The sequence below is a fragment of the Apodemus sylvaticus genome, chromosome 7 (assembly GCF_947179515.1).
Source record: "Apodemus sylvaticus chromosome 7, mApoSyl1.1, whole genome shotgun sequence".
Taxonomy (NCBI): Eukaryota; Metazoa; Chordata; class Mammalia; order Rodentia; family Muridae; genus Apodemus; species Apodemus sylvaticus.
Window position 1 is genome coordinate 81,430,890 of NC_067478.1, and position 15,844 is coordinate 81,446,733.

Here is a 15,844-nt window from a genome sequence, read left to right on the forward strand (position 1 = left end):
CATTACAGGTATAGATTGCCTTGGAAACACCACTCTTTAAACCAAACAGATGCCTTATCAGAATGCTATATTTTCCTTGCCTTACCCTATTTGAGTTGTTTGTGTCAGCTAAGTATTTGGGACTCGATTGCAATTCACCTTGAATTACTACAATCAATTCCTATTGCAAAGTAAGACTTTTAAAGGGGACCATTCAAGGTTTCTATTAAGTAGAAAGATTATGATTGCCTGTCTCTTCTTCTCTCTAAAGAATTGACTAAACTTTAAGCATCTGACATTAAATTAGAAAGAGGTGGCCTTGGCAATCTCTTCATCAAGACAACACATAGGTAAGCAAAAGTTTCTGTCTAATACAGTGGGCAGAGACTTACGCCTGAAGTCTCTGAAGTAAATGGTCTGCCTGTTGGGGTTCAGGAGCTGAATCACGGAGTCGTCACTCTTATTGACTTGGCAGCTGATGGTTGCAACTTCTCCTTCAATCACCGTCACGTCTTTAGTAAACAGATTCTGTCCATCACCTTTAAGAAAAGAGAGACAAAGGTCATATGGAAAGAAGTCCCATGATTTGGATTTTCTTCCATCAGCTCCATCAAAGCAAAAGTAAAGTGGGAAACACATTACAAAGCTAATGTCTGATATGGCCCTAAATACTTTCTCCCTGGTTCACAAAATGAGTCATCAAACTGAGGGAGATCTAGGCTAAGATACAACTAAGTTTAGAGTTGATGTGGCTCTAAGAAAGGAAGTGTGCTGGTGTCCCAACCTCCGATATTTTGAACTGTTAAGCAGTGTGCCACCGTGGCACCAAAATGACCAGTGCAGACTAGCTGCTATGAACACGGAGGCTCTCCCATCTAAAGGAGGGAAAGTATGTCCAAGCTTACACAAGTCCTTCATCCAAGCTAAACTCATGGGTCAATTACTGAAGCAGAAACAAGAAGACTCATTAAATGACCTTGTCTAATTAGCAGATGCTGACATTCCCAATGGACATGCAGTCCATTTTGTCATGTATGAGAGTGGGGACCAATCTACCTATAATTCTTTGGGACTTCAATAAGAACCAGAAGGCCTACAGTTGAGAGTCTGATTCAGCTCTCAAAAATACACCTTCATAACTCAGCCAAAGCTCAAGACAGCCCCGGGCTCACCACCCTCCCTTCAGAACACCCCTTCAGCCTCGAAAAAATTTCCAGAACATGTCAAAATGTGAGAGCTTTCAGCTCTGCCGATACAAGGCTTATCTCTGTATCTGCTCTAGTTTGCAGCATCAAGATTTGTTCCAGCAGCCGGAGCATCTCCTAAATGTGTGAAAAGATCCACAGCACAAGGCAGAAGTTCAATTTAGAAGCAAAAGATAAGGAATTGTGATGTGTTTGATTCTGTGGTTGGCATAACAGGGGACAGGGAAGTCTGGGACACTCTCCTAGCCTTTAAGAAGCGGAGATGCAGGTAAAAGAGACACCAAATCTCTACTTTCCAAGCAAAAGGCAGCAGATATAACAGTCAGTCAGGAAGGGGGAAAAACAGACTGCTCTTATATCAGGAAATTTATGTAAAGTCCCCAAGACAGTTTCCCATCTACAAAATGGGGGTAGTAATTAAAAGCTACCCAACAGAGTTGTCATACCCACCAAGCAGTTAGCACTGTGTCTAGCTTCTTGTCAAACTAAAGAGATGGTAACTGCTAGTATTAGACATCACCATCATGGTCATCATCATTACCAGCACTACCTCCACCACCATATCACCCTCCTCATTTCTCTCGGTCCCCAAGTCCCCACGTGTGTTCAGGTGTATTAAGCCATTCTCATGTATGGGGAGTAACAAATGCGAGAATGCGGGTTAAGGAGTCCTGCTCTGTAGGTGCTCTCTGTGTGATGGAATGTAGCAGCTTAGGTGGCTTCTTCCCTCCTTGAAGAAATGTTGTCACATCAAGAAGTAAAGGTCAAAGATAAATGCTACTTTAAAAAAATATCGAGGCAGCATAAACAGAGGTACAATTAGAATAAATGGAGGATTTCTACCTGCGATCTCATATCTTCTGAAGGATCCTTTCTTGGCGGGACACAGTGGGGAAATGTGATGGGGTGTCTAAGATAGCTCAAAGCCAAATCTACCTAGAAATAGATCAGGCCCTAGCAGAAGATTAGAAGAGAGGAAACTAGAAGAATAAGAGGAGGAATGATTAGGGAAGCAGATAAACAGAATGCCTGGTGCTTGCACAGCAAACCCCAATGAACCTTGACCCTTGCCAGGGAATGACCCCAGTTGTGCGAACACTGGCCTGTGTAGCAGGAAGGAGGAAGACAGTCCTGGGGAAGCTTAGAGGGGCTGAACGCTGTTACAGACTAACAGCAAAGTGAAAGAAAGTGATGAGAAAGGGTGATGTGGGTGTTTATTGTTTTTCCTCTGTAATTACTGAGACACAGAATTCAGAAGTCAGCATGAAGGGATGGGTTATTCCAAGGCACGAGCTAAAAACAAGGTGACTGAAATTCCTGCCAACCAAACCAGCTCTTCCAGGTAGATCCGATGGCCCTGCATAAGAGTGACTAGGAAGGAGCATACCAGACAGGGGATGCTTGCCGGGTACCCTAGCCAGGTAAGAAAATGAAGGGAAATGACAGTGTATAATGCGAGGAGGAAGCCGTGTCGGACCATGGGCTTGCCTTTAGGAGATGAGGATATCAAATAAGACCTTTGGGGGCAGGCAGGGATTTCTTCTATCTGCGGGGAGTTTATTAGCAACACAAACAAGACTCTTCAACCCATGGCAGGTACATGTGCAGAGGCTGTGAGCTGCCAGGCATCAATCCCTTTGGATACCAACTACTATTTTGAAGATTCGGAGACTTAAAGCAGCCTCTAATTTAATCCTGTTTTAATAAGACAGTTTCTGTAGAAATAACTTGGCTTTAATTTTAGTCCTTCATGGAAGTCCTAAGGCCAGTATATTCTGAGAGGAGGCTCCTTTATTATATTCATAGTAGCCTTTATGCCCCGGGGGTAGAAGCCAAGGAGAAGAGCATGGTTTTCCATAAAGAACAAAAGTAGTGACAACATCAAGTCAAAGTTGTTTGTAACACACATTACACATATGCCTAATTATTACTGAAAACAGGGTGTTACATGACCAGCCCGTTTACCATGTCACTACAGAACAAGTCACTCTGGTAAACTTTGGCCATCCGTAAACTTCTGCCTTTTCTGTGTTGCTCAGAAGACTTATGGTGATGTTAACATCACAGAGTTATTATTTTTTAGTTAAAAGCAACTGGAAATCCAGTGTCTCAGAGAAATGTCAACTTCTAGCTATGCTAATATAGTTGTTCTATCAATGCAAAAAAAAAATTACGTGATAATGAAATATTTGGCTGAAAGACATCAACGTGCTTGGGCTGATGGTAGTGGCCCAAGGAAGCCATTCTTTAAAAATCACCAATAAATTACACGGGTCAGCTGGACGACAGTTATATTAAACAGAGCCCTATACTTTGGGGCACCATAGATGGATGCAATGGGATAATAATGACCTATTTATTTGAGGCAAAGGACTTGAGTGACAGCAAGGAAAATACAGTATATATATCAGTACTCCACTGCCTGAAGCCTTTATGCAAAAATAATTTCTGCTCACATCCTCAAATATGTCTTCCAAACAGAAGGGTACATACTAGGACTTGATACATTTCCCCCTTGAAATGGATGTTGAGACAATTAGGTTGTCACAAAATGCAATCTCATGTGTAGCAGAAGAGAAACATGCACCTTCGATATCTTTTTTTAAAGACTGCATTAAAGAATCCTTCAGAGTTTTCCAAAACTCAATTAGCTGACATACTGTCAAGGAAGGAACAGTGCATGTTCTGAGGAACAGAAATCAAACAGGTAGGATATCTAGCGATTAAACCAGGCTGTTAACAGCCAGGTAATACTTTAAGGGTGGAGAAGTGGTTGGCGTGTGTAGACATTTTGACCACTAATTGGTATATTTGGATGAAGTTTGGGAGACAGAATCAAGCTGAATTATAACTTATACAAGAAGTTATTGTGATACAGGACTGTTTCCTGTAAGTTTTAGGTTTTTTTTTTTTGTTTGTTTGTTTTATATTTTCCTTAGCATAGTTCTATGTATCTATTCATGTGTGCATGTGTGCACATGTGCACGTGGAGGTTAGGGGATGACTCTCTGGAGTCAGTCATTTCCTTCTACCATGTGAGCTCCAGCCTTTGTTCACTATTTCATCATGAGAGCCCTGTAGTTTGTTTTTCCAGCCAGTCTTGCTCTGTGCTCCTGGCTGGTCTGCTACTAGCTATGGAGCACAGGCTAGCCTAAAACTTATGGCACTCTTCTTTCATCGCTCTTAAGTGTGCTAGGATTACAGACACACCCAACTACATTGGGTAACTTTCAGAGTTGCTCTATAATTCCTAAAAACAAATCCCCGAGTCAAAGAGCAAGCACCTTCCATTAAACCAGGCATTTCTTGACAATGACAAGAAAGCTTATTGTCTCCAAAAGGTGAAACTGACTCTGATGACTACCAGTGACCATTATAGCCCCATGTTAGGTGTGGGATAGGGACATAAATTCCTTATTAGCTCTTTTCAGTTATATAATTGCTCGAGATGCAAACCCCATATTTTTACACACGCCCTTTAGATGGCACTGTATAAAATGCTGGACTCCATCAAGTCTATTCAATCAATAGCATGTCCTTACTGAACTAAGGTCTCCCCAGTGCTGGGCAGGGCACTGGCTGCTTCCCCATCTCCAGACTTTACCTGTTTCACTGCCTCTGCCATAAACATTGGACTGCAGAGACTGACGTGGGGAAGGAAGTTGTCTGGTCCAGTCCCACTAAGTGGGTGAGCTGAGCTGGTGTTAGAACCTGGTTCTGGAATACTCCCCAACGCCCACACACCCTGCTTATCAGCCAACAGCTCAGGACTGGTTGCTAAGGCCCCTTGGGCTGTATCTTCAAAACTTTACTTGTTTTTAAAGAGGGTTATTTCCTTATGAGCAACTTGTGATTTTTTTTTATTTCCATAATTTATCCTGAACACAATTACACACTTCAAGATGAGAGAGAGGCCGTCCTGAATGTAAAATACCTGTTTACTGCTGTCTCCCCCTCCTTCCTGCACTCAGCATTCTCTACCCCCAGAGAAAGCCTTTATTACTAGGGCACGGTGCGTATTTACCAGTGCCCAGAGCTCTCATCCTTGCTGCCTGGCTGTTAACAAATAAAACTCTTCATTTATACTGGGGTAGGCTCCCCAGTCCAGTCCATAATAAAAGGACAAGTCAGCATTAAAACAGACTTCAGCTTACGTGGTGACAGCTATGGCAACTCCCACCTACCCACGTACACAGAGGGGGACCAGGTAGCACCACATTTAACTGGGCAGGCAGTCTGCCCAATGGAGCAACACAAAAAGCCCCTGGCCTGCTCCCCCAGCAGCTAGATCATATAAGAGAAACTCTGTCCACATCCCTGCTCTAGGAAAAGCTGAACCCCAACACCAACTTGGCCTCCTTGTCCAAACAGGAGGCACTCAAGCCCCAAATGCAGGGGGCTAACAGAAAACCCATGCTACTGATAACAAACTCAGGGAACACTTAAAAACCCGCACTACAGTCCTAGAAAGTGTACTTCTGCAACTCTTTGTGCATGTAAGAATGTAGCTGTGCGCACACAGATACATGTGTCACTGCAAGAGGGTACAGAGGCGAAGGCAGGATGGCAGGTGCCCTGCTCTGCCTCTCTGCCCCATTTCGTGGGTACTAGGGTTTCCACTGGATTTGGAGCTCACGGTGATTTTGCTAGCCTGGTGGTTAGTGAGCCCACAGGACTGCCTATCTCTCCCTGGCCACGGCCCCCCCCCCCCCACACACACACACTAGGTTATAGACAGGAGTAGCCACACACAGCTTTGATGTGGGCTATGAAGGTTCAGACTTAAGACCTCAGGCTGACCACCATCTCCTCAGGCTCAATTCTGGAAGCGTTAGAGTAATCGAAGACTCAGGGTTATACATTGTTAATGCCCAAGAGGAATCAAAGTTTGAAACTATCAAAGAAACAAAACACCTGCATGTCTTTGGAAACCTGCAGGTGCCCCAAAGCTTGCCCTGGTTTGTCACCCGTGTTCCCTTCTATTGGATCCTATTTTTACTACCTTGTTAAAGATGTGCCTAACTCAGAAGAAGAAAGCCCATCCTGACCAAGTGGAACTGTTATTAAAGGCAAAGGCACTGCAGTCCCAGATGAAGTTTCCAGGAGCTGGATGAGCATGTCCCAGGGAAAGAAATGAAAGGGAAAAATTAAGATTCTGTTGAAACCCAGAGGGAGAAATCTCTCTAACTACATATGCTCCCTCAAGTCGACGTAAACACCACGCGCGCTACAAATCATTAACAAAGCCATTAAGATTTGATTTCTATCTAAGCAATTATTGTCAGCATATTTTGTACATTTCCTTTAAAAGACTCAATCCTATCTTTCAATTCATTAAACTGTTCCCTACATTTACAGAGTTTTATATCAAATCAGAAACCTATTTGAATTAATAAGAATTACAGTAAAAGTAATTTGAAAATAAATTATTTGAAGTTCAAGCCACGAAAGCTTTTGATGAAAGAATTCAGTCCCATTTAAACATGACAGTAACATTTCGAGTTGGCCACATACTGACGAGAGACAGCAAAAGCCACATCCCAAAAGAGAGGTCCGTCACCTGGGAATTAAAGGTTAAGGAGATGACCTCTTCAAAACAAATACAATTTTTTAATTTTAAGGAAGGTAATATTCTAACCTTCTTGAATACTTGAATATTAATTTAAAATCAAAAGTACAAACCCATGTATGGATTACAAAGCTTCTGTTAACCTTTCTTTGATCCTTACCCATGTTTTCCTGTACCCTAAAGTGAACGGATGTGTTGAGACTGTCTGCTCCAAGGACCAGTTTTGGGTTCTTATGTGACCATGAGCTCACAGAGCCACAGTAACTGAAGTGGCAATGACTCTGACTCCATCGCTGGCCCGGACACTCTGTGTCACCTTCCTTATTCAAAGAAGCTAAAGAGACTTCCAAGAGCAACTCTTCTTGACAGAGCTAGACCCTGAGCAGAGACCCCAGAGCGAGTGCCAATGTCTCCAAGAAGACAGGCCAGATAATCTGTGACAGAGTCCTCAAGGAGTGACTCTGTTCTCCTGTTTCTAAATAACATGCATTGATGTATTTCTAATTATAAAAACGATATAGGCTCATGGTTTGCTGCTGTTCCGAAGGCTCTGCTATGGTTTTAGCCAGGTTGTGTCCTATGCAAAGAGCGTAGCATCTACTCTCCTAAGCATCTACTGTTCTATAATCACTGTTGCATCATTTGAGCTTATAGAAGGAAAAAATATTGAATTAACGCTAATCTCCTTTTACAATCAGTAAAAGGTGAGGGTGAGGCAGATTTCTGAACGGTGAGCTAAAGAGTATTCTTCCTCGATGCTGGTTTTTCTTCAATTAAAATTGTTGATTTCCCCTGCATACAAAACAAAAAGTATCTGACACAACATTAAGCTATTCATGAATATTCTGTATACACATTCTTGTTTAGTTGACTAATGGCAAATTAACGCTCTCTATTTTAGCTTAAACACATAGTATAGGTATGTTTGATTAGCATTGAATTCCAAAAGCTGATTACTATGCATGCTTTGATTATGTAATTACATAATAGAGTATAATGGCTCCTTTGGAGTCATTATGATCTATATGGCAAATATGTTTCAGTTTTGCTATAGTTTAAATACATGCTGAGATGACAGCTCATAACAAGGTCCCACTTTTCAGTCTTTATCAGCTAAATGGGCATTTCCTCGTTCATCCTAACATCTCCTTGACACCAATTAAGGCCTATTGTGGCAAGCTGCATACACTTTTGAGAAATCTTTGTTTTCTTGGCATTCAAAAAGGGATATTAATTTTAAAAGTGGTATTAAGCAAAAGGCCTGTTTTTCGTTTGTTTTGTTTTGTTTAAAGGCTGAAATTTTATCTTTCACCCACCGTATGAAAGCTGTGCCGGGAATCACATCTAGTTCATTAATCACAGCTCAGACAACCACAAGGGGGTTAAAGATGGAATTTCACCTTTAACTTCAAAATGCAAGCAAGGGAAGGCAGCCCAGCAGAGAATACAGATGCCCGAGGAGGTGGCTCGCCACAGTGCATGCAGCTCAGGTCCCCCTGAGCACCAGCCACACCAAGGGACACAAAGGCCTGAGTCTGTAAATCTCGCCTCTCCTATCTCCTGTATTTTGAAGTTCCTTGGGGTGCAGGAAGCTATGAAACAGCACAGCAAGACCTCTCCTTCACAGCCCGTGCACCAGGGTTTTCATAGATCTAAGGCCCACACATCTTCCAGAGTGAAGAGATTTTTGATAATTCTACCCTGACCTTACAAACTGCAAAGTAGTCTGTGTTTTAAAATAGGAGAAAAGTTACTGTAAGGAATTATGTAAAGTTTTTCTTGTCCCCATGAAACTCTTTAATCTCAGCTACAAGAAGAGTTATTTCTGCCTATCCCTCCCAGGGGGAATGATCCTTATACCATGCCAAACTAAAGGTGACCAGAGTCTCGACGTTAAAAATGAACACACACCTCGCTATTTTTACCATTTCTTCTATTGGTTTTTAGCATGGAGGCCGAAGAACTGGGGTCAAGTACAGTACAAGCTGAATTTACATGGGATGGGCATCTCTTCTGTGCAAGGAAACATTGATTAGACACATGAAAACTCTTTTCAAGGAAGCCAGTGACAAAGGAAGTAGTTATAGAGCATGCGTGTCTACGCTGTTTCAATTTCAACCATCGCATTAGCTTTCTTCCCTCTGAAAGACTCCAGATTCAATAACTTTTTAATCAAGGCCTGCACCACTAAAAAGGCCAAGCCAATTATGACGCTTAAGGTCTAAGCTTGTCTGATCCCCAAAAGGAGGAGGTGTGAGCTGCCACACTGAATGTATCTATGGAGTGGTACCAGCCGTGAAAACCAAAGGTCTGAATTAGCTTTTCAATTAAAATGTAAAAATCAAAGAAACTGACAGCAACAAACAAACCGAGAATATGAAAACAAACCAGAAAGATTACTAGCGACTGTGGAAGGGGGAGGGGCGTGGACTTCCCTGCCTCCCCCATTCCCACTTCTGCTCCCACTGCACCGCTTGTGTGGGCTCACCTTTCAGCAACAAGATGATGTGTTTTGTTGTTGTTGTTTGGAGAGGACACTGCCTCACCCTGAAGAGAAACTCCCCACGCTGGATAGGCTTTATGGACAATTTTAAAAAGAGATGGAGAAAAACAGAGCCCTCAAATGGAGTTTTATTTGCCTGGGAGATGGCATTGAAGTTACCTTGTGAAAGAGTCCCTTTAAGCTGTTAAATCTGCTTAGAGGCTCTTGGGAGAAGGAGGGTGGCTCTTACAAATATTAATTAAAAAATAACCACCGTCATCCAACTTGGACTTTGGAGAAGAACAATCTGAAGACAGAGGCTTTTTATAAAACTAATTGTGTTGGCAGAGCAAATGATTTCTCCTCAATGGGCTCGCTTCTGCAATGCGCGTTTATGGCTAAAGAAGAAAGGACAGTGTTAGATGGCGCTGCTTCCGTCCAACTCAAGGCTGGCTGCTATGCCAGCATTTCGAAATGCATTATGCTTCTCCCAGACAAAGTGGAGCTGTGCTGAAGGCCAACTGTTGATCGCCTGTGTCAGCCACTTCGCTAATGAACTGATAATAAGATATATTCTGTTCCCTGGAACTGTTAAGGGACGGTTCTGCAGAGTGACAGTGGGCCGTGCAAGCCCTGCTGTCCTAAAGCATGAGGGTCCACGAGAGGGTTGGGGGGATAAAGATCACACGAAAGGGATGGGTGGAGCATCAAGCAGTTGAGTATGGCTAGAGCACATCTTATGGGGTTGTGACTTGAGCCCCCAGATTAGCTGAAGGCTGAGATGACAGGAAATGGCTGTTTTAATTGCGGTAACAGAACTATCTCTACTTTTGAAGCTACAGTGATCTACAATGGAAATAGAGGGTTTGTATGACAGAGATCCAAATTACTTGTTAAAGCACTTGACAATCACCCCAAGCCACAAGCAATGGGTTTTGTTGCTGCTGTACAGATTTTCCTCTTACCCAGAAGAGAACTCCATGGCCAACTATTTAGTATATGCACAACAATAGCCATGGCTGGGCTACAATAGAGATTCTATGTTAACATTTCCTAACTAGATAAAAAGGACAGACTTTAAGAGTATGGGCATGGCTGCCTGCGGTATGCAGTCAGTGGTACGGAAACATGCCTTTCCTGTCCCCCTAAGCAGCAAGCACAGCACAGACAGGCACCACTCAGCACTCGCCCTTACCAGTTACGCCTCAACAGAATTCTCTAAATTGAATTTCTGTAGAACTCCAGCCTCTAGCCTCAATGGAGACAGCACATGCATATATCCCTGCTTTCCGACACCCGGCTCAGTAGCATTTTCCCTTTGATAAAAGGTACCATGATTGAACTTTTGTTGCTTTTTGCTTCAACTCACTAAATGCTGAGGTTTTTTTTTCCCCCTCTTTATGTTTGCCTCTAGGGGGTTAAAAGATTAACAATTAGTGTAAGATATTTAAAACCACAAGGTTATTGCAAGGAATTGTAATTCTACAAATATATGGAAGAAAAGGGAAGTAGCGGCTATTCTTTATGTCTAGAAGCAAAAAATGCCAAATAATTTTCTAAAGTGCTTATTACTATTAATTTTTTAGCATCAGGACAACTCCCACTATTATCTAGAGGGGCCATAATTCAAGTCATCTGCATGAAAACCAAAGCTAATTTATTTTTAAGGTTCTTCTTTTTCAATGTACTAGGTATGATGTTTTTTAAATTCTGTGATCTCACTTAAACCCCACTATACTCCCACGTGGTTTGCTGTCTTCTGACTGTACCCCACATGCGCACAAGGATACTAAGAAGTGGTTGGACCTGATCCAGTCTGTTTCACCTTAGATCTGCTGCTACTAACAGCCCCGTGTATCCGGGAAGTAGCTAAAACGACATTGCATTTTATGATGCTAGAAGAATGGTGGGAACTAGTGGAACACTCTACGACATCTCATTTATGACTCAGGAATAAAACCAAACAACATGCCCAGCACACCCAGGGATGTGGATCCTTGCTGTCAATCTATCCGGCAATTGGAGCTCCAACATGTGATACTGATAAAACCAGCCCCACAGCCAGGGGCTACTAACCAGGTCTTTAGTATTTAAGGAGGAGACAGATGTTCCACAGACTGATCCGGGCTCAGCAGCTCAGCCCCAGCTTCAGGCATTTACAGTACCTGCTTCAAGGGCATTCATTAGTATCGACAGGCTATGTGACCAAAATATCACTGTAACAGCCAGTCTCTCCTCATATCTCTTTGCTCATTTTTTCCCCTGCCAACAAGAGCTACTGAAAACCTTCCAAATTTAAAGCTTAGAGAAGACAGGACAAGCAAGTATGGCTATCAGTTGGAGCACATCAGATTTGGACTCTAAGTGAATGTCAGCTTCAAATGACATTACTCCAGACAGAAAATGGGGGAATGAGAGGAGAGAGATGTTTCACATTCTTATTCTAGAGTATCCCGAGTGTGTGTAATGTGGTTTGTTCGAGAAACAGCTGTAAATCCACTATAATCATCATGCTGAATAATGCTCAACATTCAACTTACACCTCCTACCAGGAAACCAAGCAGCTTTGGACTATTACATGAAACAACAAATTTTCTCTGGAAAATTGGCCCTTATTGGTGAGTTCTTCACTATATCACCTGCCAGTCAGCAAGCGAACGGTGGGTAGCTTAGGATTGAAAGCTCTGGGGGCTCTGAGCCGTTCTCAGCTAGGTCTGAAGGAAACAGGCTTGACTCAGGAAGCTGGGCTCAGCCAGAGTTTGATGATGGGATCTCTTAAGGAGAGAGGCTACAGCCCAAGGAACTTCCTTCCAGATTCCATGCTCGAGCTTGCTGATTGCCTAGGGCCAAGCCCATGTCAGGCACAAATGCACAGTAACGATCCAAATTGGTGCCATTATACAAATAACTTGATTAGTATCATCCAAGTGTGGGCTGCTGATTAATCATCACTGAAATTAGAGATAAGTGATAAGGGCATTCATTACTCATGACTTGTTTTTCAGGAGTAAGGGGGCAGCAGAGGAGAAAGGAGAAGAGCATTAGACTTGGAAAACAGGGATCCTTGCTATGGTTCAGAGACTCCTGGTGATGCAAATCTATAGTTCTGAATTTTCCTACAGATTTAAATTGGGTAAAGGGTATCTCTCTAACAGGGTTATAAGGAGACTTGAGTGAAGGAATTCTCTCTCTTTCTCTGTATGTGTGTGTGTGTGCTCGCGCGCACGTGTGCTGTAGAAAAGACAACTCTGAAAAGTCTAAATAAAAGATTATATCATCCTTCAAATCTTTCCACAGTCATACAATCATCACCCCCCACCCAAGAGCTCCATCTATATTACCAAGACCTTTTTAACATCTTCATATTCTGTTGGAATTTTTAAGCTTTAGAATTTTAGATGTTATTCACCTCTCTTAATTTCTTTTCCTGTTATGATGTTAAAACACTTTGACTGAACAACTTAAAGAAGAAAGAGCCCACTGTGCCACACAGTCCAAGGCACAGTCTGTCACAGCAAGGAAGTCAAAGCGCTGGAACTTGAAGCGGCCCATCAGGACTAGACTTGCATCTAGTCTCAGGAATCAGAGACGGATGAGCACAAGTCAGAGTCTGTGATGTTAATTTATCCAGCTCAGGATCTCCTGTCCAGGAAATGGTCCTGCCTATAGTTAACATGGGTCTTCCCACATCAATGAACATAACCAAAAAAATATGGCCCCATAGGCATTCCCAGAAATGGTTCTAGGTCCTGTCAACCTTATGCTATTATAAAATTACCTGAAAAGCTGAGAGAAAATGTAAACATCTTTGTTGAGAAACATTTATGTCCAACTACATACTCAACGCTTTACATATGAAAAGCAAAAGGCACATAGCAGATGTGGGCAGAGGGCTCACACTGGGATGAGACACATGTACAACATTCAAAAAGGGTTTACTCTATGGGCTCTCTCCATTTCAGTATAAACCCATTGTAAGTCCAGAGAGCAACTTCCATCTTCCCAGGAGAGAAGGGGTAGACAGCATCAAGTTGGCAATACAAAACAGCATCTTCCTTGGCAAACTTCACAATCAACATCTCAGATACCTGGCAGACTAATTAGGCATAACTGATTCTTTCTAAATGCCAAAACTAAGGCTAAATGGAACGAAACAAAAACGTCTCAACACTTGCAAACTGGTCACTCCTTTTGTCCTATTTTTTCAACACAGGAAGGGCCCATGAAATACTGACATGAGCAGGAATGGCTGACCCCTCTCTAGCTAACAGCCTATTAGGTTCCTCTATGTCCTCCTTGCTCTTTCTGGCCACTGTAGGTTGTCACTCCTCACACATAATTTCTTCCTTTCTTACTAAGTGCAAGAGCTTGGGATAAATCTACCAAGCATGAAGACCTTTCCTGCTTACTAATGAGTTAGTGGGTGTGTCTGTAATGTCTGAGGTCTCTAGAAATACAACCTTCACTAAGTGCTGCTCTCCTGTGGCATGTGGGGGTGTAATCACCCCCTCCATATGACACCGGAGGAAAGAAAAGATCACAGACAAAATTTAATAATAATATATGATTTAGCTTGACAGTTATTCCCTGACACTAATAGATAGTCTTAGGTAAAAATACACCCGTCGAATAAAGGAACAAATCAATACATAATTGATGTCTGACAATAGTTGGCTATTGTTGGCATTAAATTCTTATTTTATCACTGGATCAACCCATGCCCCCCCCATCACTAATCTATTCATAAAAGCAGAAAAGTTGACCTGGAGGAATGCCTCACCCATCCTGTTTGAGTGTGATTACGAGCCTTTGTTTTGTGAGGTTGTGAGGCTACTGTTGCAGGTGTTTGTGCAGGGCACGGTCATGGAGTGCGCATGCTGTCCAGAGGTGCTATTCCTTGGCTTTTGAGGCTGCCACTCATTGGTGTGGAGTTCATGAAGCTGGCTAGGTTCACTAGCCAGTTAGCACCAGAAAGTTGCATGTCTCAGCCTTGGTAGTGCTGGCGGTACAAAAATACTGGCACCAAGACCAGCTTTTTCATATAGGTTCTGTGGGTTCTTGGACTGACCTGTGCTTCGTTACTTGCAGCACACACTGAGTGTGCACTCAGCCCCGTTTGTCATTATGCATACATACTGTTCCATTTGTTTACAGGGTGCTGCCCTGCACTTGTCTTCCGAGGGGGTCGGTCCTATCTTGCCCTTACCAGCTTGGCCTTGGGCCAATTGCTTTGGTTTCTAAGTCTCACAATTCCCCACGTGCAGACAGGACATGAAAACGGCTCCTTTACCAGGTTATGTTGAAAACCAGTAGATTTTATTTGAATATTTGAGCTAAATTGATGGATTGATAGAGCAGCAAGCTTAATGTGAGTTGTATACACCCAAAATTACTTAATATTATTTTAATAATGTGTATGTAATATGTATGTATGTAATGTGTATGTAATTCCTGTGTATCTTCAAATAAAAGTGTTTGAAGATTTACCTGTGTTGTTACTGTAAGTAACTGTTACCTTACTTTTCTCTGAATTCCTAAGATCAGCCCAGTGTCACCATATGTGGCAGGTGCTCAGTAACTGGCCGTCCTGAGGTTATTGAATGAGAGTCTAAGGATTTCACATTCTCTCAATTTTAGAAATCAGTCCATATAATGTCCAAACATCTTCAGATATATTTATGTGCCACTTAGGTTTTAAATTAAAATTATGAAAAGGATTTCTATAACTTTTGCTTTTGAAATGATTTACAATAGAATATTCTAAAATAAAAATAAATCAAGGATTTTTATAAGGTTAGAAAGCAAACAGGACTTTTGATGTATTTATACTGCACAATTTTGCTTCGAGGAAGACAGACTGTCAGACAACCCCCCCACACACACACACACACATAAAGCCCAAAGTGCTAATATTTGTCTTCCCCACCCCATACAAGTGTATCACCATTGTGATCAGAGAGCTGTAGACCCAGCTCACATGAGCAGAGAGGGAATGCTTACAAGACCCTGGCTTGTTTAAAACACCATGAAGGCTCTGGTGTCTAGAAGAGAGAGCACAAGGGATGTTTTCCATAGCGGTCATAGGCCGGCTACAGAAGGACATCATCTGGTAGGCTAGGCAGTTTATACTTTATCTTGTAATTAATACAGAGCCGGGGAGTGATTTGGATCCAGGGAGTGATACAATCACACCTGGACTTTGGAAGATGTTTTATAAGGAGAGGGAGGGGAATCGCAAGAAGGCAGAGCAGTATGAGAACTACTGAAGGGTGGTAAGACCTAGGGCAGGACTGGGGAGCAGTAAGCAAAGATGGGATCTGAGAAACAGGGCAGACTGACAGGTCTGTAGAGGAGAGGCATGAGGCCAACTCAGCAGAAGGGCTCAGTGGCCCCGTGCTCCATTCTCCTAAGTCATACAGCTCAATGCCAGTTCCTGCCTTAAGGAAAGACCAGCAAAGAGCTAACTTTACCGAGGTCTGAGAGCTGGGTGTGGCGGTGCACCCCTTTACTGCCAGTACTTGGGGGCAGATGGGGGTGGATCTCTGAGTTTGAGACTAGCCTGTTCTACAAGGGAGTTCTAGGCCAGACAGGCTACACCGATAGATAAAA

The 15,844-nt window shown here is 42.6% G+C and overlaps 1 protein-coding gene across 3 annotated transcripts in view; it reads right to left on the reverse strand.

Moving 5' to 3' along the window:
* Cadm1 (cell adhesion molecule 1) overlaps positions 1-15,844 on the reverse strand; it is a 318,385-nt gene that overhangs the window by 63,703 nt on the left and 238,838 nt on the right. For all 3 annotated transcript variants that reach the window (XM_052188420.1, XM_052188419.1, XM_052188418.1), the window contains exon 2: positions 372-518. In XM_052188420.1, the coding sequence (XP_052044380.1) occupies positions 372-518 (147 nt within the window). The remainder of the gene's footprint in view (positions 1-371; positions 519-15,844) is intronic.